General features: G+C 40.7%; 1 protein-coding gene across 1 annotated transcript in view; it reads right to left on the bottom strand.

Annotated features, from left to right (window-relative positions):
* Positions 1-230: 230 nt before the first annotated feature.
* Positions 231-23,139, bottom strand: part of LOC115256741 (sodium channel protein Nach-like) — a 28,346-nt gene continuing 5,437 nt past the window's right edge. Inside the window, exons 2-3 of the mRNA XM_029855682.2 lie at positions 890-1,393; positions 231-831 (exon numbers count right to left, since the gene is read on the bottom strand). Of these exons, the coding sequence (XP_029711542.2) occupies positions 231-831; positions 890-1,393 (1,105 nt within the window). The remainder of the gene's footprint in view (positions 832-889; positions 1,394-23,139) is intronic.

Here is a 23,139-nt window from a genome sequence, read left to right on the forward strand (position 1 = left end):
GTAGTCATGTGTCCGTTTGATCCAGCATCTTCATCCACGGCAAGATATCACTAAATAACTGTAAAAGTGTTTTCACGCAGACTAGGACAAGTACCCGAGAACTGTCCTCATCCAACTATTTAGGGCTCAAATAAAACTACTTACTAAAATGAGTTCATTGCACAAAATCAACATTTAATTCAAACATAATTTTATGACACACTTCACATACACCCTTCCGAATCAGCAGTTTAAGGTAAATATCCATTGTAAAGCCTGCCATTTGAATTTTCCTCGCTGTATGGCACTTTCAAATTCGAGCGAAACTGATTGGGCCTGGCCAAGTTCGCTATCCGATCGCTCCGTGAAATGTACCGTTTGGTCGGTTCGGCCAGAATCAAACCTCTGTTGTTGGGCACCTTAATGGCTTCGAAATCCTGCTCGATCAGTCCAACCGTAATCACGTGTCGGCTGTTGAACGATCGCTTGGTCTGATCCTCGGATTGTGTTGCCAAAGGTGACCTTGCCAAGGCCGACAATTTCGGACGGATCCGATATCTGAGACCTGCCTTAAGGCTGAGGTCGTAACGGTTTTGAGACTGTTTTAGCTTTTGCTGCTCTATGGCTATCAGCTCATCACGGTTCTTGTACAGCATGCACCAAGCACGCATCGTGAAGAAGTAGATGATCTCCACCCCAGAGAGAAGGCTGAAGCCCAAGAAAAGGCCAGCAATTCCTCCGAACGATACCAGCAGGTCGACCCAGCCGAACAGGACTTCGCGTTTGTAGCGGATGATGGGCCACGTGAGGTACTCGATCGTTACCACTTCATCCTTGGTGACGTTCGTTACCCTGCGAATGCGAAACTATATTGTTGAACTTTGCAGATCTTGTAGAAACAAACACTTACGATTTGGAATACTTCTCGACGTCGAACACCATATTGTGGCAAGCCAGTTCACAATCCTGGCAGCCTCTGATGCTGGTGATGTTTGCCTTGTACTTGTCCAAACATGCCAGCTGCTTAACAGTACAGAACGGCAACGAAACCGTCGGTGCGTAGAACGGTGGAATGCACCGGCAGTATTTGAGGCACTTCTGTATCCGACACTCCTTCATGCACCCGGAAAACGTGTAATCGTCCCGGTAGTACTTGGGCTTGACCTCGTTCGGAAAGATGCACTTGCGCTGTCCGACGGACAGCTGGCGGGCGTCTTCGGTGGTGTAGGTTTCCTTCATCGAGATGAGAATGCCGATGCCGAAACCGTCCTCCCATTGGGTGAGCGGGTGGAACTCCAGACCGGAGATTTCGTTGTGCGAGTGCAGGTAGATGTTCGAGGGGCGAGATGGTTGGATTGTGAGGCCCCACTTCTTGTCCGTTTCGTACAGGTAGTTGAAGTCGGTTGAGCGTTCCCTGTTGGTGGAGTATAGTAAAGCTATCGTTAAAAAAATTGCCACAATTGTGATGCTTGAGAACTAACAATAATGTTATGGATGTTCTTCAATGACTCCAATGGGAAGATTTCTTCACCCTGACTTAAGCGTAAAGCCAGGTTTAACTGTATGGGTTGCCCGTGTAGCTGCCGGCTTAGAATAGCACTACGGACCACCTGTTCCGGGGGTAAAAGCCCACCAAACAGGTAACCCCAATCCAAGGTGTCAGGCGACCCGTGCTGAGGGATGAATGGTTGAGGGAGTTTAAAAGATGCTCGATCTTTAACGGAGCCCGTAGCGTGGGTAGATCGCCTTTTTGGGTTGCGTTGCGGTGATAGATCTACCAAACCGAAATCTAGTGTCGTCCTATTTTTCATTTTTGGAATATGTGTTCTGGTAATTCAAGGAATTATAGTATTTAGTCCTTACTACTGGTGTTTTGGTGACTTCAAGTTCTGAATTAAACTGAGTTTACCAACTTTACTTTGCATATAGTTAAAAACCTCACCATCTGAGGCTAAACTTAATGCAAAGGAAATCAAATTGGGTTAGGGATCCATGTATGTACTAACTCTTCGAAGACTGGAAAGTGCTAGTACGCAAGGACCATACTAAAACCCTTATTACTGAACACATTTTCCATTATTGGAATAATATTGCTGCTAATGTTAAAACCCGGGTCCTAAACTTCCTACTGGGGTGAATTTAGCAGTAAAACAAGGGTGATGCTAGATTTCGGATGAATGATCAATATCAGTACCCTTGTTTTGTTTTCTAAGAAAACAAAACAAAAACTGTATCAAAATCGATACTTTATTGCCCCTCAATGGCAATTGAGTAATGCGACATGCACTACACTAAGGATACGGGTAATGTCACCAGGGGCGTTTAATTTCGTTTCAATGAGACACTTTCATGCAACATTTGAATGAGTCACTTTATCTGTTTGACACATTATTCGAGTCTTTCTTTTCGATTCGGAAAACGTTCTCATTCATCGTAGCAGTCGGTAGTCTCTCTTCGGGGTGGCGTTGCTTGTGCTTCACTCGGCAGAGCAGTAGTGTCTCACTCTTGCGCATTAGTCTCTCAATGGATACAGGCGCCGGTTAATTGGATTTAAGCGTTCGAACTTGTGCTCCTTTTTCATAAAACATAATGATCATTCTATTGGCGTGCACCACTATTTGAAAAATTGTTTTAAATAGTGTTTTAGCACATTGAAAATTTTCAATGACCCACAATTGAAACGAAAATCCAAAGTGTTTCACTTCAATTTTCAAACACACTTGTTTCAGTAGCAATAATGAACGAACGCGTTGCAGTGTGAGTTATGAAGCATCGCAGTAGTCCCGTCGCATGGGAAACGATTTGCTACAGCTTTCGTGCGTCATGTTTTCCTTTCGAAATTGCACGTCCCTGAATGTCACAATAGATCTAAAAACTGGTCGCAGTGACAAACCCGAACAGGAATAAAAAGCCTGGCTTACCGGTTAAGCCGAGGTGAAGAAATCGGCCCTAAGGAAGTGCCCGGCGGTGCTTTATTATTTTTTTAAAATATTGAATTATGTACATCGAGAATGATTAGGGCCTGTCCATAAACTACATAGGCTCTGGGGGGTTGGTCTCACCAAAGTCTACGCTCCATACAAATTTCGAAAATTTTGTATGGGCAAAAGTGTACGAGGGGGGAGGGGGGGGGGGGTCCGAGATGACCAACAATGAGTCTACGTAGTTTATGGAGAGGCGCTTAGCTAGTCCTTTTTGAAGTAAACCGAAGTTCGGATAAGAGGATATAAGAGTTAAACAGCGTCTTAAAGGTTAGGTTGTTCTGTACCTAACGTTTCCACCGGTCACAGTGGGCAAAAACCAACCAAAACCGACAAAGAATTCTGTATCTTTCGTTCCAAGTGGCGTTGAACATCGAACTAAACCATTTCCGAATGGAAAAAACCTGGGGAATCGATTGAGATTGGTTGCATCCACCATACGCGACGGCAAATTGCTCTATGGGGCTCATTTAGCCCCAAATCCCTTATATTTCAAAAACATGTTATAGTTTTCGCATCGCAAATCAGATTTTTTGGTATTACTTGAGGTGTCTATCATGACAAAATGTCTTGAGGGCTTACACAAAAAGATTTGAGCATAATAAATTCTCGTAAGTTTGTTCAAACACCCCATTTCACCCCAATTCCCTTATATTAGTATATTATTAGTAGTTTTCTAATTGTTTGCCTAGCTTCTCAGCATAATTTAATGCGATACTGATTTCAAAATCTTCAAACATACAGGCTTATTCTGCGCGGCGTGTGAGGTGAGACGGACGGTTTCGTCTCACGTCACGTGAGACGACTAATGTAAATCAAATGGGGCGAGTCGACTTTTGTCACCTCATTCGACTCGTCTCACCTCACACGCCGCGCAGAATAAGCCTGATAATATTCAAATTGATGTAAGCTCCCTGGGCCGAATCTTTTAAAGTTACCGGAGCAATTTAGCCCCAATTCCCTTATATTATGATTAGGGACAATGGAAATTCGCGGAAAAATTTCTCAAATTTCGCGCGCTACCATTGTAAATTTCGCGGCAATTTCTCGGACTCATATTTTTGACCGTTTTGTTGAGAAAAACTTGAATTTTGTAAAGCGTGATCAAAAATTCATCAAAAAAGTAACAAATCTGATGAAAATCAGATGAGAGCATAAATATAAAATTCATTAAATTTTTATCATGCTGATAAAGAATCGTTAATTACTCTACACTGTCAAAAGCTAACAGTCAATTTCTACCAAAAAGTTTTGAAATAATGGAAATTTGTAGGGTGTTTTCTCAAATTTGCCAGATTTCACGGCATTTCGCGGGATATTTCGAATTTCGCGGTCAAGACCCAATTTCGCGGATTTCGCGGCTTCCGCGAAATCGCGAATTTCCATTGTCCCTAATTATGATATTCCTAAAAAAAGCGATTTTTTCAAGACTAATTCGACTTACTTCGCATAATATAAGATACTCATGATACTATTTTTTGCTCTGTGTGTATGTCTTTTATAAAGCAATCGATTCGGGTATTTCAGTAGCGCTACATTAACTCCTATGACCCATTTGGCCCTACTTCCCTTATATTTCAAATGAAAATAATGAGTAGCTCATCGTTAATCAAACTTTTTGGATTTTTTTAGGTTTTCAACATGAGAAACTGTATGCAGAGCATACATAAACAGATCTGTATGACCACACACATGCGCGAAAAAGACGGATCATAATTCTACTTTATCGATCTTGTTGCGCCGTCCTTTTCATGCTCATGTTACATCTGTCAAAATGACCTGAGAGTTGTCAGTCATTAGTCCTGTTCAACGACGTAGGTTTAACTTGCTCGAAGTTGCTGCATCCTACTCTTACTCATTTGTCAACAAACGGGAAAGAGCGGGATGGAGCAAGTTCGAGCAAGTTCAACCTACGTCGTTGAACAGGACTATTTTGAGGTTAGGTTCGTTGGTGCAATAAAGAATGTGCCAAAATCGTCAATGCCACTTACGTCACTTTGCAGCATTACGGCAGTGCGGCAACAGTGCGAGGCGTAGCTGGCCCCGGAAAGGCCCGGCAGGGACATAGATGACCTTGGTACAACTAGCTGTGGTGTGCGCTAATAAGACCGTAATAGTAGGTAAAGCTCAAGGTGAGCTAGTCGGTACGCCAATAGACCATACACGAGCCATACACAAGCCACCGGAGTAAGCCTCCGGTGTCTGGAACCAGGACACAAGTCGTGGGACTGCGAAGGCCCTGACAAGAGCAAGATTTGTAGTCGATATGGAGGTGAAGGCCTTAAGGACAGACTTGTTAGAACCCCAAAATGGCCGCCACAATGGCCGACTTTGGCACCTACTCACGATTTCGAGGGCACAAATCTATTTTTAAACAAAACCAGCGCCCCTGAGCTTCTTATTTTAAGCTTATTAGAAGTGAGCAAGAAAAGAATAATTAAATTCACTGTTGTTTGAAGCTTGCTTCTTGAGATTTGTTCGTCTTAAGTTATGATGCACTGTTGAAGCGGGATTTCAAGACGTTTGTCCTTAAGGTATAAGACTGCACGAATCCTGCCAAGTGTTTGATTTGTTCTAGGGTAAAAGCCCCCTTCTTCGGCCTAGTACCTATATTCATCTCATTTTGTCTCAAGGACTAGAGATGTGCGCCGTCGAGATTTATTACTTCACGCCGCCGGATGTTTTGATTTTCTAGCACGCCGCCAGCTTAAAACTCATCACGCCACCGAACTTAGAATTTCCCCAATATTCTTCAGAAAATAATCGATTTAAGTTTAAAAGCTCCCAAAATGAATGCATGTCATTCATTGCCGAATAAACAAAATATTTCGTTCAATGATCCTGTTGAGATTTTAGTTACTTTTTAGTCACTTATATATCATCATATAAAAATCCTAGCAAATATCATATTCTTCACACAAGGTGTATAAAGCATGCAATGACAGCATGCATGCTTTTCCCCGCGTGACGTCATAACAACGTTCGTTTATATTTGAGGGGGTTAGAAGCAAAGGGGTGTAAGTGACAAAAACCCACTTTGGGGCTGTCCATAAACCACGTGGTCATTTTTTGGGACTTTTCAACCCCCCCCCCGCCCCCGCGTGGTCATTTGTCCATACAAAATTTTTAATTTGTCCATACAAAATTGTCATTGGCCGAACCCCCCCCCCCCCATCCTATGACCACGTGGTTTATGGACAGCCCCTTTCGAGTAAATCAGGTTTCAAATTTTTCGTCAATTTTTATTACATACATACAAAATGTGAGGAATTTCAAAATCAACCCAATTTTCTCCGATGTAATGAAATCTGAAGAATTCAGGTTCTAATAATTCAATTCATGCCATAACTTAAGAATTATTATGGATTTTTTTTTATTTATTATGGAACGTTTAATTGTCTGCCGCACTATATACGAGTGCGCAATTACAAGTTACTACACTAAAACCTCAATTTATGCACATGGCTGGGGGTGCATAAATTAAAAAAGGCATAAAATGAGGGAAATTTGTGCATAAAAAAAAAACGCTTCCGTAACGCCTCTGAATCCCGCCAAAAATGCTCTGAAACTTCCTGAAATGCCTCCAAAATCCCTCTAAAATCCCCTCGGACCCAATGTAACGCATCTGAACCCCCACTTGCACCCGTTTAACGCACGTGAGATCCTCGGAAACCCCCGAAAACGTACCAGTAACGCCTCCAAACCCCGTCGAAAATCCTCTGAAACTCTCTGCAATGCTTTCGAAAACCCCCTCAGACCCCCGAAAACCCCCCGGAGATCTCCTGGTACCTCGCGGAAACCCCTGGGAACCCCCTGAAACTCCCCTGTGACTTCCATTTGCTCACCCTTATAAACACCCTTTAGCCGCCGTTGCAATAGTTACCGTCATTATTAACCTTCCAGGACGCGCGCCGTCAAACAACTGAAACTGCACCGCGCTAGCGCTGTATACGAAAAGCGAGGTTTTTTGGTAGTGTTGTACTTTTTACAACAGCGCGCGCGCTGAAGGGTTAAATATTCTTATGCACAATATTGGTTCTGAGTAGCTTTCCCTTAATTTATGCAGGTCATAAAAAAAGGTGCATAAATTAAAATGTGCATTAAAATAACATGCATAAATTGAGGTTTTAGTGTATTTACATTCTCATATGCAAAGTATAGTTTGTTAAAATGTTTCGCTATATGAGATGTAAAAGAGCGAAATATTGAATTCTCATTTTTAACGCCGCCGCCGCCGACGACCAAAAATGATGTTTTAACCGCGGCGCACATCTCTGCCGAAGCACCAAAGCAAGCATCACAGCGGTGCCAGACATCAAGAAACAAGTAGTTAATTGAATGAGATTTGGTCACTACAAATTCGATGTTTTTTCAATCAGAATATGGTCGTTTCTTGGTTTAACATCTTGGTAATCGAACTTCTACGCAAATCGATCAATAATTTCATTTTCCAACGCCATTTCTTTCAAAATATTTGGTTTGGTTTTCATCTAAATATGCTGCTACCGCTCAAGCTTTACGAACTATCATCCAGTTCGGCAGCACTGATTTGCCAATCAGCTGTGAATGTATGCGAGTGCAAAACGTGGGGAGCGAGCATAGACGATTCGTCGCGCCGCACATTGTTGTGACTTCTCCTTTGCGAGAGAGGAAAACAATTACAATGAAACTGTCACCTGCTAGGGAAAGGGAGTGCGTTAGTGGGTGAGTGCAGAATGCTCTACGATGAGAAAATGTGAGAGTGGTTGTGGATTTGCTGTAAATACTGTTGAGATGAATAAGGGGCCACCCGGTGGACCGCGATGAGATGAAAATTTTACGGTGTGCTGAAGATAGGTGCAAGTGGCTCGCGATTTGTGATCGCAATTAAATCAAATATTGAAGGTAAATCCCACTCTAGTGCATCGTAAGATCAACAGTGGAAGTGAGCACGTGTGTTAAAGGTTTGTATCATTAAGTTTGAAGCGTATACATTGCGCTGTGAGTGATTTTTCATGTTGCACATCCTTAATGAGACTAAGATAGGCACAAATACCCTAGGAAATCCGCGAACAGTAATCACCCAAAGAGAGGTCGAAGGTGCTCGGCCTTCAGCAAAGCCACAGCTAACAAGTCTTTGACGCTTCGTGACCTTGTTTACGGTTCAAACAAATAATTTCGTCAGCTTCCCTTGGGTGGTTGAGGGAGCTAAAAATGTGGTGTTCGCGTAAGTGAGAAACTGTGCTAATTTATGACTTGGTATCCCTCCTGAAGCTCCTTCTGGGATTTCACAAGGATTCGTGCCAGAATTTCCCCATGAGTTCCTTTATAGGAATTCGTTCGTGGGATCTCCAGTTAGCCTAATGGTTAAGGCTATGGATTTCCAATCCGGAGATGTCGGGTTCGATTCCCGTTCTGGTCGGGAAATCCCGACTCCCTGGGCATAGTGGATCATTGCATTTGTCAAACAATGTACAAATTCAGGCAATGGCAGGCATAGAAAGTCCTGTGGAACTGCTCTAAGAACACTAAGTTGAAGACAGGTAGGCCTATTTCCAATGCGAACGTCGAGCCATAAAGAAGAAAAAGAAGAAGAATTCGTTAAAAGATTCTTCACGGTATTGCTCTGGGTATTCCTTTTGAGATTGCGCCAGTATTTTTTCCAAGGCATCTATGAAATTCAGGAAGGAATGATTAGAGAAAACTTGGTAGCAACAAGAGCGGAAATTCTTCACAAATGATGAGGACATTCCTTGAAAAAAATATTGGAGAAATTTCTTAAGAAACTCCACGAGTAATTCCATTAAGAATGTCACAAAGAACTTCTGGAGGAATTCCGTAATAAACTCATGAAGGATTTGCCTCCTAGGAGCATTTGGGAGAATTCCAGAATGAATTTCCGGAGGAATCTCAGAAGGAACTGCATGAATTTTAGAAGAAACTCCTGGAGAAGTACAGATTTCTAAAAGGAGTACTGGATTAGAGTTCCTGAAAAAAAAACTGGATTCAGTCTCTGAAATAATCTCGAGATGTGCGTCCGAAGGGATCTCTGATGAAGTTCCCGAAGGACTCCTGTGAAAAGCGTCTGAACTACCGGAAGATGTTCCTGGAGGAATCCCTGAGGAGGTTTTTGGACTTGGAGGTATCTTGGAAGGAGTTCCTGGAAGAAACCCAGAAGAAATTCCCGGAGGAATCCCAGAAGGAGTTCCCAAAGCAATATCGGAAGGAGTTCCTAGAGTAATTGAGGACGGAGTTAACGAATAAGGAGATATTCAGGAAGTCGATCCTGAGAGAATCACGGAAGAAGTTCCCGGAGAAATTCCGGAAGGAGTTCACGAAGGAATACCGGAAGAAGTTCCAAATAAATAATGGTCGTATGCACCACGGATTATCATACACGAATCACGTATAATACTCGATTTTGGTCCTATTTTGGCGCACTAAACTAGTTTGAAGATTAAAGGAGACTGGCTGCATGCTTGAAATTGCGTTCACACGCATGCCAATGAATTCGTCAAATCATCGAGAAATGAAATGAAATCAAAATTATTCCGTTCTTTTTCCAAAATATATTTATGAACTCGGGCTATTCGGAGTTTCTTCAGGAATTTCACGGGTTCTCTAGGCGTTTCTTCTTGTATTTTTCAAAGAGTTACTTCATGAATTCGTTCCTGCCTTTCTTCAGGGTTTCATAGGGATGCTTTTGTAGGAATTCCAACAGGGATACTTTCAGGGATTTGTCCAAAAGTTATTACAGGAATTCCCAAAGGAATTTCTTTCTCAGAATGTTTCTGGAGTTCCTGTAGAGTTTTTTGTTGCGTTCCTTCAGATAGGAGTTCTAGGAGTTTCTTCAGGGATTCCGCCGAGAGTTTAGAGAATTCCTTTCCTTTGGCAATTTTCTTTGAAAAAAATTTCGGAAAACAACTTGAGAATTGAGAAATTTTATGGTAGTTTTTTTTTTGAAATTCATTCGAATATCTGTAAGAGAATTTTATCGAAAATTTCTTTGTGCACTTCTACAGCAATTGATCTTGAAATTCCTTCTTCAATATTTTTTTGATGATCCTTTTGCGAATTCCTTGTTTTGGAAATTTATCTGGGATTCTTTTCCGCAATTTCTTAAACAATTCCTTCGGAAATTCTTTTGGAAATATCCCATGCAACTTCTTTGAAAAATCTTGAGGCAATATTTTGGGGAATTTATTTGGTAATTCTTAAAATTTTCTTGATAAATTAATTATGGAATTTCTTCAGAAAATTTTTGAGGATTTGCTTCGAATATTTTTGGAGAATTACTCAAACAATTTATTTGGAGTTCGCTGCAAAAACATTTGTGGAAATTTTGTAGTTAATCATTTTCAAAATCACTTGTAAAAATGTTGTGGCAATTAATTTGAGCAATTCTTTTGGGAAATGCTTGAGCAATTTCTTTTAAATCTTTTTCGTCCACATTTCGGGGAATTTCTTCGTCGATTGTAAGTAATGTTCCTTTACAGATTTCATCTAGAACTTTTCCAGTAATCACTGTAGCAATTTCTACGCAAAAAGCTTTGAGTTTCTTAAAAAAATATTTATAAATTCTTCCAAAAATTTGAAATACTAGAGCATTTTTTTGAAACGTTTTCGTCATAATTTTAAGAAATTATTTTGTTGATTATATTAAATATTTCTATACAGGTTTCTACTAGAACTCTTTCGGTATTTACTCTAGGAATTCTTTGGGAAGAGCTTCAAACTCCTAAACTTCTGAAATTTCTTTATGAATTCCTGTAACAATTTGTTTGTCTATATTTTGTTCGTTTATTTGTTTGGAAATTCTTTCCATTTTTTGACAAATAAATTATGGATTTCTTCGGCATCTCCTTCGATAATTTGGGAAATACTTCGGGAATTTCAATCGAAATTCAGTCTATTATCATTTATTTGAACATTCTTTTGAGATGCCCTTCGATAAATTGCTTGAGAATACATCCGAAAATTTCTTAGGTATTTTTGTAATAACTTCGCCAATTTTGTCTGGAATGCAGTTGAAATTCACTTCAATTCACTGGAAATTCCTGTGAGATTGAATTCGAAATTCCTGCGAACATTTCTAATGATTTTTTTCGGTAAAAAATTTAGTAATTCTTTCAGCAATCCAGTTGAAATAGACTTTCCCAATTAATTTGAAAAGTGCTTTCAGATATCCTTTATTTGGGAATTCCCCGGAAATTTGTAAGACATTCTTTCTGTAATTCTTTTGGTAATTATTTCGGAAATTTCAAGAAGAATCCAGCTGAAAACTGACGTTACTTCTTTTGATGTTTTTTTGTGAATCTTTCGGCAATTCAGTTGAAATTGGCTTCGGCATTTTATTTGAATCGAGTCGAACCAGCCAAGGGCTGAAAGTCTCTTCAATAAAGACAAATCAAGACAAATTTTATTTGTGTATTTATTAATGATTCCTTTCAGAAAGTTATTTAGATATTTCTTCAAAAATATCTAGGAAAATTTTGTTGATTTTTTTTTTTTTGATAATTTTGATTGGTAAACCCCTCAGAGATTTCTAAGAATTCGATAGATATCCGGAAGAAGTTTTTGGATGAATCCTGGAAGGAGTTCCCGCAGCTCCAGAAGAAATTCTTGAAACAAACCCCGGAAGTGATTCCTGAAAGAATTCCGGAGGTTGGTCATGGAGGATGTTCTTGCATAAATACCGGAAGAAGTTTTGGAGGATTCTCGAATGGATTTACTCAGTGGCGTAGCCAGAAATTGTCTCTGGGAGAGGTTTTCAACGGTCAATGATACCATTTTTGATTTGACACTTACATTTTGTAAACAGTAATGAGTAATTGTATTCGTAGTTTGAAAATAGCGGCGCAGCCGAAAAAAATTTTCGTTGCAAAGCGCTCTACACTGAAAATTTGTTCCACAAATGTTGGCTCTGATTTTAACCCTGAAACCCCCCCCCCGTGGCTATGCCAGTGGATTTACTAGATAAATCTCAGAATTCCCAAACAAATTCTTGTAGAAATCTCAGAAGGAACTGCTGGAGAAATCTTGCACGGAATTCTTGGAGAAATCCCGAAGAAATCCCGGATGAAGTTCCTGCAAGAATTTTGGAAGGAGTTATTGAAGAAATTTCGGAATGAATTCCTAAAGCAATCCAGGAAAGAACTTCTGGAGGAATCCCGGAAATCTCTGGTGAAATTCCTGGAAGAATCCCAGAAGGCGTATTTCAGAAGGATACATACATTTATTTGTTCAACATCATTAATACAAGACATAATCAACAATAGTACGCCACAATACTCGGTTTGTGGCTGCCGCTCTCCATCCTCGGTCGCGCCCAATGCTCGCCAAGTCACGCTCCACCTGGTCCGCCCATCGTGCTCTCTGCGCTCCACGCCTTCTTGTGCCAACCGGATCCGTTGCAAACACCAGCTTTGCAGGGTTGTTGTCCGGCATTCTTGCAACATGCCCTGCCCACCGTCTCCTTCCGGCTTTGGCCACCTTCTGGATGCTGGGTTCGCCGTAAAGTGCAGCGAGCTCGTGGTTCATCCTTCTCCGCCACACACCGTTCTCCTGCACACCGCCGAAGATCGTTCTTAGCACGCGTCGCTCGAAAACTCCGAGTGCTTGTAGGTCCTCCTCGAGCATGGTTCATGTCTCGTGCCCGTAGAGGATCGCCGGTCTTATTAGCGTTTTGTACATGGTGCATTTGGTGCGTGGGTGAATCTTTTTCGACCGCAGTTTCTTCTGGAGCCCGTAGTAGGCCCGACTTCCGCTGATGATGCGCCTCCGAATTTCACGGCTCACGTTGTTGTCAGCCGTCAGTAAGGATCCGAGGTAGACGAATTCCTCCACCACCTCGAAAGTATCCCCGTCTATCGTAACATTACTACCCAGACGGATCCGGTCGTGTTCGGTTCCGCCTACCAGCATGTACTTTGTTTTTGAGGCATTCACCACCAGTCCGACCTTTGCTGCTTCGCGTTTCAGGCGGGTGTACAGTTCTGCCACCGTTCCAAATGTTCTAGCGATAATGTCCATGTCGTCCGCAAAGCACACAAATTGACCGGATTTTGTGAAAATCGTTCCCCGGCTGTTGAGCCCGGCTCGTCGCATCACACCTTCCAGCGCGATGTTGAAGAGTAGACATGAGAGTCCGTCACCTTGTCGCAGTCCCCGGTGAGATACGAATGAACTGGATAGTTCACCCGAAACCCTTACGCAGTTTTGCACACCGTCCATCGTTGCTTTAATCAGTCTAGTCAGCTTCCCAGGAAAGCCGTTTTCGTCCATGATTCTCCATAGCTCTGCGCGGTCGATACTATCGTATGCCGCTTTGAAGTCGATGAACAGGTGGTGCGTTGGGACCTGGTATTCACGGCATTTCTGGAGGATTTGCCGTACGGTAAAGATCTGGTCCGTTGTCGACCGGCCGTCGATGAAGCCGGCTTGATAACTTCCCACGAACTCATTTGTTTTAGGTGACAGACGACAGAAGATGATCTGGGATAGCACTGAAGTTCTCACATTCCAAATGGTCGCCTTTCTTGTGAATGGGGCAGATTACCCCTTCCTTCCACTCCTCCGGTAGCTGTTCGGTTTCCCAGATCCTGACTATCAGCCGATGCACAGGTGGCCAACTTTTCTGGGCCCATCTTGATGAGTTCAGCTGCTATACCATCCTTACCAGCTGCTTTGTTGTTTTTGAGCTGGTGAATGGCATCCTTAACTTCCCTCAGCGTGGGAGTTGGTTCATTTCCGTCCTCCGCTGCACTGGCGTCGTCGTTCCTTCCGTTGCCGTGGGCTCCCGTGCCTACGTTCTCCACGCCGTTCAGGTGCTGATCGAAGTGCTGCTTCCACCTTTCGATCACCTCACGTCCGTCCGTCAAGAGGCCTCCGTCTTTATCCCTGCATATTTCGGCTCGCGGCACGAAGCCGTTGCGGGATGCGTTGAGCTTCTGATAGAACTTCCGTGTTTCTTGGGAACGGCACAGCAGTTCCATTTCTTCACACTCCGCTTCTTCCAGGCGGCGCTTTTTCTCCCGAAAGAGGCGGGTCTGCTGTTTCCGCTTCTGTTTGTAACGTTCCACGTTCTGTCGAGTCCCTTGCTGCAGCATTACCGCCCTCGCTGCGTTCTTCTCCTCCAAAACCGTTCTGCACTCTTCGTCAAACCATTCGTTCCGTCGATTCCGTTCCACGTACCCGATGGTGCTCTCGGCTGCGTCGTTGATGGCTGCTTTCACTGTACTCCAGCAGTCCTCTAGAGGGGCCTCATCGAGCTAGCCCTCGTCTGGCAACGCGGCTTCGAGATTCTGCGCATATTTCAGAAGGATATCCTAGAGGAATCCCAGGAAGAACAATGGGAGGAACCCGGAAGGGATAATCTAGGGATACTTTAGGACGAACAGATGTAATTCCTTAAAAAATCCTGGAATAATTATCTGGAGGAATACGGGGATGACTTCCTGGAAGAATCCCAGATAAAACCTTTTTAGGAATCTCAGTATAAAGGTGAGAGGTAACTTTTAAGGGAATCCTAAATAATCCCTCAGAAAAGTCTTATGAAAGTCGTGGAATAGTTCTGGTAGAACTTTGTGCAGAAACCGTGGAAGAAATCCCTGGGTGAGTTCTGGATGGAATTCCAGAAGAAGCTTCTGGACGGATGTCACCAGCAAGTCATGAATCAGAACATTTTCTTAAGCACGTGAACCTCACATTTTGAAATATTCTGGTAGGATTCTCGGAACGATTCAGGAAGGATTTTTTTCTTCCAAATACTTCCGGAAACTTCATCGCCTTCGTTTCAGAATTTATAATCAAAATCGAAATAGAAATGAGTGGAAGCAGTTATTCTCATTATTTTCTAACTATTGCTAGGAAATTTGTTCAAAAACTTCAAGAATTTATACTTGGAGCACAGGTAGAGGTTAGAGAATCTCTATTGGTTTCAGAAAGTCTACCAGAACCTCCCAGGAATTTTAGTTGTGATTTCAGAAAAACTCAAGATTATTCTAGGAGGTTTTCCTCCATCAGAAGTTACTTCTGGATTTTTTCCAGGACTTTTTTCTAAAAGTCTTGAAGAGGTTCCTTCTGGGACATTTCCAGGATTTATTTGTGGGATGCCTGTAGTGAATCCTGAAGGAATTGCTTCAGAGATTCCTTCTGGAATGTCTCCAGGAACTCCTCTCGGGATCCTCCAACAGTTTTAGGAATACTCAGGGAATTGTTTTCGAGATTCCTGCATGAATGCCTTCTGAGATTTCTCCACGAGTTTGTTGTGAGATTCCCTTTTTGGAAAGTCCTTAGAGGTTTTTTTTTCTGGGATATAGATTTTAATTCCGAGAACTATTGGTATGACTAGTGGAGGGAACTCAGAAGAATTTTCTGGGCGATTCCTTACAAAACTTGCGGAGGAAGTAAGTAAGCAGTCGTTGGAGGAATTGCTGAAGGAAGTCCTGTATGAATGTAATGAGAAACGCATAGTTGTCATTCCATAAGGAATTCCATCAGAAAAACATCTGATATAATTCCAGAACATTCCGCATGAATTAAAAAAGTATGGACAGGGATCCCGCAAATGGTTCCTGAAGGAATCTTGAAAGAGTTTCTGTAGGAATCCTGGAAGGATTTCCTGAAGAAATCCCAGAAGGAGTTCTTGAGAGAATCTCGGATGAAACCTCAGGGAGAAACCCGGGTTCCCGAAGAGCCCCCGAAGAATCCCAGAAGGAGTTCCTGAAGGGAATCTGGAATGAGTTCCTGCGCATATCCCGCCAGCAAACCCAGGAGAAAGTCCGCCCAACTAACATTTATTATGAACTAGCTGTCCCGGCAAACTTTGTCTTGCCAAGCTGCGGTGGTTTGACAACTGTTGGGGGTATCGCAGCAACGCACTCTAGATTGATTTAATTTCCATCATCCTGAATTTGTTCCCGGCTCATAAAAAATCTGTATTTTCACAATTTTAATACTTTTTTAAATAATTTCCGTAACTTTTTCTGAATATAAACACAGCCACCATGAATACGAAACAAACCCTGCATAAGTCATCCTGATTGGTTCACCCGTTCGTAAGTTTTGTTGCCTCAAAGGGACTTCAAACTCATTTTTATATATATAGATGTAAACGTCAACAAAGCGTCCTCAATACGGCTTGATGCTGAGTTACTGTGTTGTACATGTGGACGGAAGCTTCTATGCAAGCCCTATACCAATGAATCTGGCGAACTTAATCCACATGTATATGTTGTGCGAGCAGCTTCTATGCCACGAAGTCGTAGCTCTTTTATCGGTTCCTATATAACCACTAACTGAATAACATCTTGAGAAGGCGCTTTTTCAGCCTTTTCGCAGTTGTTAAATAATAGTTATACGGCATCCCCAAATTAAACGTTTACATCCGACAAGCCGTGTTGGTATTCCAACAGTTTCTTTATTACAGCTTCTATCTGTAATTATATCGCATAACGGCCTTCAAAGCGCTTCTGGTTTGTGGATTTGTCAGTATTAGGAATTGTGCTGTATAGTAGCAGCTGTTTTGTTAGTGGGGACTCCTATTCGATTTGTTCAAGTTTTCACATCTTCCGGGAAATCTCCCGGAGTTGGAACAGAGTGCAGTAAAGGCAGCCCCAGTGACAAGTGATTGATTTTTGTAAACCGAGTTTGGCAGCTGTATGGTGCTTGTTTTGCAGTCGTGTATTAGCTTATGGTTAATATTTGACTAGCTTCCCTTTTACTCAGCTTTGATTGCTTCAATTCAATGGTTACACAACAGAAAGCAAATGACTGAAGCTTATACCGCTGAAAATGTTAGTTGGGCGTAAGAAGTTCCTGAAAGAAAACCTGTAAGAAGTTCTTATAGCAATTCCAAAAAACTCCTGGAGAATTCCCAGAAAGAACGCCTAGGTAAATCAAAGAAGGGTTCCTCAAAAGATCTCCCAGAAGGAGCTCGTGCATGAATTTCAGATGGAATTTGTGTGGGGATCATTGCAGGAACTCCTGTGCGAATCTTAGGAAGAATTCCTAAAAAATCCCAGAAGTAACTCGTGGATGGATTTCGGATGAAAATCCTGGAGTGAGCTTCTGGAGAAGTCTCAAAAAGAATTCCGGAAGGTACTAGAGGAAGCTCAGAAAAAAACTCATTTAAAGATCTCAGAAGCAACTCATGAAAGAATTATAAAAATAATTCCTGGAGAAAGCTAAGAAGGAGGAATCTTCTAAAGGAGGAACCCCAGAAGAAACTCTTTGAGAAATCCCCGAAGGAATTCCTAGACGCTTCACAGAAAGAACCCCAGAAAGAATCTTAGAAAGTACTCTTTGCGGAATTTCAAATCACACTCCTAGACGAGTTCTCAAAATAGTTAACTCTGATAGAAATTCCCTCAGGAATCTTAGAAGGGTTACTTTCTTGAGGAATCCCAGTTTTCCTCAAGGATTTTCTATTGTGATTCCATCAGAAGTTCATTCTGAAATTCCTTCCGAGATTCCCCCAGGAATTCCTTCCGGATATTTCATTCAACATTTTTCCAAGACTTTCTTCGGGGATTTCGCTTTTAGGGGGAAGTGTGGATGAGCAAAGCGTGAAGATACCAAAACTGCATAGGTCACACAAAAAATGTGACATAGGGGGAAGGTGGTCTGAGTTAAAAACTATTTATTTTTGCGTCACGTAATTAATGAACGTACACTGATATATGTTGCCCTTTACTGACATTTACCAGATTTGTTGGTATATCATAAACATACAGAAAAACTTGTAGTTAGAAGGACAGAATGTTGTTGATTTGTGAAAAAAATTGCGTTCTGGTGGGATTCGAACCCACGACCCCGTATTCGCTAGACCGGTGCTTTAACCAACTACCAACTAACTGTGGCTTAGTCGGTTAAAGCACCGGTTTAACAGAACGCGTTTTACCCTTCTTACACCCATAAGAAGGGTATAAATACCGCTTGGAAAACCGACTTTCGATCCGAGGCCCGCAGGGCCGAGTCACATATACCAATCAACTCAGCTCGACGAATTGAGCAAATGTCTGTATGTGCGTGTGTGTGTATGTGTGTGTGTGTGTATGTATGTTACAAAAAAATGTCACTCACGGTTCTCAGCCATCTGTTGACCGATTTGAGTTCTCTTGGAAGCAAATGAAAGCTACTACATCCTAGTAGAACGCTATTGAATTTTATTTTGATTGGACGTTCGGTTACCGAGATATCTTTCAAAGAGTGCTAGGGAGTAGTACAACTTAATTATTTTAGATATTTTTGACAAAGTGTATCACCATAAATTTCTCAGCCGTCTATCAACCGATTTGGGTTCTTAAGGCCCCAAACGAAAGCTACTACATTCTAGTAGAACGCTATTGATTTTTTTTTGATTGGACGTTCGGTTACCGAGATATCTTTCAAAGAGTGCTAGGGAGTAGTACAACTTAATTATTTTAGATATTTTTGACAAAGTGTATCACCATAAATTTCTCAGCCGTCTATCAACCGATTCGGGTTCTTAAGGCCCGAAACGAAAGCTACTGCACCCTAGAAGAACGCTTTTGAATTTCATTCCGATTGGACATTTTGTAACCGAGATATCTTTCGGGGAGTACTTTGGAGTAATACAACTTAACTTTTTAAGAGGTCTTTGACAAAATGCTTCATAATAAATGAATCAGCCGTGTGCAATCGATTTGAGTTCTCTCAGCATCAAATGAAAGCTACAGCATCCAAGTAGTATGCTATTAAATTTCATGCCGTTTGGACATTTTGTTTCCGAGATATCTTTCCACGAGTACTAAGGAGTAATGAAATTTACGCTTTTGAGAGATTTTTGATAAAATGTATCATAATACATTTCTCAGACGTTTGTCAACAGATTTTTTATGATCATATTTGGTTTCTCAAGGAGCTCTGCATGAAAATGCAATTGCATCAAATGTATAAAAGCTACTATCTCTTTGTAATATTTGAGCTTAATAAACAGTAGCAAAAATATCACGGAATGTATGTAGGAAAAGCCTTTTTTATTTATGATCAAATTTGGTTTCTCAAGCTAGCTCTACATGAAAATGCAACTGCATCAAATACATAAAAGCTATTATCTCTTTGTAATATTTGAGCTTAATAAACAGTAGCAAAAATATCACGGAATGTATGTAGGAAAAGCCTATTTTATGACCAAATCTGGTTTCCCAAGTTAGCTCTACATGAAAATGCAATTGCATCAAATACATAAAAGCTACTATCTCTTTGTAATATTTGAGCTTAATAAACAGTAGCAAAAATATCACGGAATGTATGTAGGAAAAGCCTTTTTACCCTTCTTACACCCATAAGAAGGGTATAAATACCGCTTGGAAAACCGACTTTCGATCCGAGGCCCGCAGGGCCGAGTCACATATACCAATCAACTCAGCTCGACGAATTGAGCAAATGTCTGTATGTGCGTGTGTGTGTATGTGTGTGTGTGTGTATGTGTGTGTGTATGTATGTTACAAAAAAATGTCACTCACGGTTCTCAGCCATCTGTTGACCGATTTGAGTTCTCTTGGAAGCAAATGAAAGCTACTACATCCTAGTAGAACGCTATTGAATTTTATTTTGATTGGACGTTCGGTTACCGAGATATCTTTCAAAGAGTGCTAGGGAGTAGTACAACTTAATTATTTTAGATATTTTTGACAAAGTGTATCACCATAAATTTCTCAGCCGTCTATCAACCGATTTGGGTTCTTAAGGCCCCAAACGAAAGCTACTACATTCTAGTAGAACGCTATTGATTTTTTTTTTTGATTGGACGTTCGGTTACCGAGATATCTTTCAAAGAGTGCTAGGGAGTAGTACAACTTAATTATTTTAGATATTTTTGACAAAGTGTATCACCATAAATTTCTCAGCCGTCTATCAACCGATTTGGGTTCTTAAGGCCCCAAACGAAAGCTACTACATTCTAGTAGAACGCTATTGAATTTCATTCCGATTGGACATTTTGTAACCGAGATATCTTTCGGGGAGTACTTTGGAGTAATACAACTTAACTTTTTAAGAGGTCTTTGACAAAATGCTTCATAATAAATGAATCAGCCGTGTGCAATCGATTTGAGTTCTCTCAGCATCAAATGAAAGCTACAGCATCCAAGTAGTATGCTATTAAATTTCATGCCGTTTGGACATTTTGTTTCCGAGATATCTTTCCACGAGTACTAAGGAGTAATGAAATTTACGCTTTTGAGAGATTTTTGATAAAATGTATCATAATACATTTCTCAGACGTTTGTCAACAGATTTTTTATGATCATATTTGGTTTCTCAAGGAGCTCTGCATGAAAATGCAATTGCATCAAATACATAAAAGCTACTATCTCTTTGTAATATTTGAGCTTAATAAACAGTAGCAAAAATATCACGGAATGTATGTAGGAAAAGCCTTTTTACCCTTCTTACACCCATAAGAAGGGTATAAATACCGCTTGGAAAACCGACTTTCGATCCGAGGCCCGCAGGGCCGAGTCACATATACCAATCAACTCAGCTCGACGAATTGAGCAAATGTCTGTATGTGCGTGTGTGTGTGTATGTGTGTGTGTGTGTATGTGTGTGTGTGTGTGTATGTGTGTGTGTATGTATGTTACAAAAAAATGTCACTCACGGTTCTCAGCCATCTGTTGACCGATTTGAGTTCTCTTGGAAGCAAATGAAAGCTACTACATCCTAGTAGAACGCTATTGAATTTTATTTTGATTGGACGTTCGGTTACCGAGATATCTTTCAAAGAGTGCTAGGGAGTAGTACAACTTAATTATTTTAGATATTTTTGACAAAGTGTATCACCATAAATTTCTCAGCCGTCTATCAACCGATTTGGGTTCTTAAGGCCCCAAACGAAAGCTACTACATTCTAGTAGAACGCTATTGATTTTTTTTTGATTGGACGTTCTGTTACCGAGATATCTTTCAAAGAGTGCTAGGGAGTAGTACAACTTAATTATTTTAGATATTTTTGTCAAAGTGTATCACCATAAATTTCTCAGCCGTCTATCAACCGATTTGGGTTCTTAAGGCCCCAAACGAAAGCTACTACATTCTAGTAGAACGCTATTGATTTTTTTTTTTGATTGGACGTTCGGTTACCGAGATATCTTTCAAAGAGTGCTAGGGAGTAGTACAACTTAATTATTTTAGATATTTTTGACAAAGTGTATCACCATAAATTTCTCAGCCGTCTATCAACCGATTTGGGTTCTTAAGGCCCCAAACGAAAGCTACTACATTCTAGTAGAACGCTATTGATTTTTTTTTTTGATTGGACGTTCGGTTACCGAGATATCTTTCAAAGAGTGCTAGGGAGTAGTACAACTTAATTATTTTAGATATTTTTGACAAAGTGTATCACCATAAATTTCTCAGCCGTCTATCAACCGATTTGGGTTCTTAAGGCCCCAAACGAAAGCTACTACATTCTAGTAGAACGCTATTGATTTTTTTTTGATTGGACGTTCTGTTACCGAGATATCTTTCAAAGAGTGCTAGGGAGTAGTACAACTTAATTATTTTAGATATTTTTGACAAAGTGTATCACCATAAATTTCTCAGCCGTCTATCAACCGATTTGGGTTCTTAAGGCCCCAAACGAAAGCTACTACATTCTAGTAGAACGCTATTGATTTTTTTTTTTGATTGGACGTTCGGTTACCGAGATATCTTTCAAAGAGTGCTAGGGAGTAGTACAACTTAATTATTTTAGATATTTTTGACAAAGTGTATCACCATAAATTTCTCAGCCGTCTATCAACCGATTTGGGTTCTTAAGGCCCCAAACGAAAGCTACTACATTCTAGTAGAACGCTATTGATTTTTTTTTGATTGGACGTTCTGTTACCGAGATATCTTTCAAAGAGTGCTAGGGAGTAGTACAACTTAATTATTTTAGATATTTTTGACAAAGTGTATCACCATAAATTTCTCAGCCGTCTATCAACCGATTTGGGTTCTTAAGGCCCCAAACGAAAGCTACTACATTCTAGTAGAACGCTATTGATTTTTTTTTTTGATTGGACGTTCGGTTACCGAGATATCTTTCAAAGAGTGCTAGGGAGTAGTACAACTTAATTATTTTAGATATTTTTGACAAAGTGTATCACCATAAATTTCTCAGCCGTCTATCAACCGATTTGGGTTCTTAAGGCCCCAAACGAAAGCTACTGCACCCTAGAAGAACGCTTTTGAATTTCATTCCGATTGGACATTTTGTAACCGAGATATCTTTCGGGGAGTACTTTGGAGTAATACAACTTAACTTTTTAAGAGGTCTTTGACAAAATGCTTCATAATAAATGAATCAGCCGTGTGCAATCGATTTGAGTTCTCTCAGCATCAAATGAAAGCTACAGCATCCAAGTAGTATGCTATTAAATTTCATGCCGTTTGGACATTTTGTTTCCGAGATATCTTTCCACGAGTACTAAGGAGTAATGAAATTTACGCTTTTGAGAGATTTTTGATAAAATGTATCATAATACATTTCTCAGACGTTTGTCAACAGATTTTTTATGATCATATTTGGTTTCTCAAGGAGCTCTGCATGAAAATGCAATTGCATCAAATACATAAAAGCTACTATCTCTTTGTAATATTTGAGCTTAATAAACAGTAGCAAAAATATCACGGAATGTATGTAGGAAAAGCCTTTTTTTATGATCAAATTTGGTTTCTCAAGGAGCTCTGCATGAAAATGCAATTGCATCAAATGTATAAAAGCTACTATCTCTTTGTAATATTTGAGCTTAATAAACAGTAGCAAAAATATCACGGAATGTATGTAGGAAAAGCCTTTTTTTATGATCAAATTTGGTTTCGCAAGGAGCTCTGCATGAAAATGCAATTGCATCAAATATATAAAAGCTACTATCTCTTTGTAATATTTGAGCTTAATAAACAGTAGCAAAAATATCACGGAATGTATGTAGGAAAAGCCTTTTTTACCCTTCTTACACCCATAAGAAGGGTATAAATACCGCTTGGAAAACCAACTTTCGATCCGAGGCCCGCAGGGCCGAGTCACATATACCAATCAACTCAGCTCGACGAATTGAGCAAATGTCTGTATGTGCGTGTGTGTGTATGTGTGTGTGTATGTGTGTGTGTATGTATGTTACAAAAAAATGTCACTCACGGTTCTCAGCCGTCTGTTGACCGATTTGAGTTCTCTTGGAAGCAAATGAAA

The sequence above is a fragment of the Aedes albopictus genome, chromosome 1, assembly GCF_035046485.1.
Source record: "Aedes albopictus strain Foshan chromosome 1, AalbF5, whole genome shotgun sequence".
In the NCBI taxonomy this organism is placed as follows: domain Eukaryota; kingdom Metazoa; phylum Arthropoda; class Insecta; order Diptera; family Culicidae; genus Aedes; species Aedes albopictus.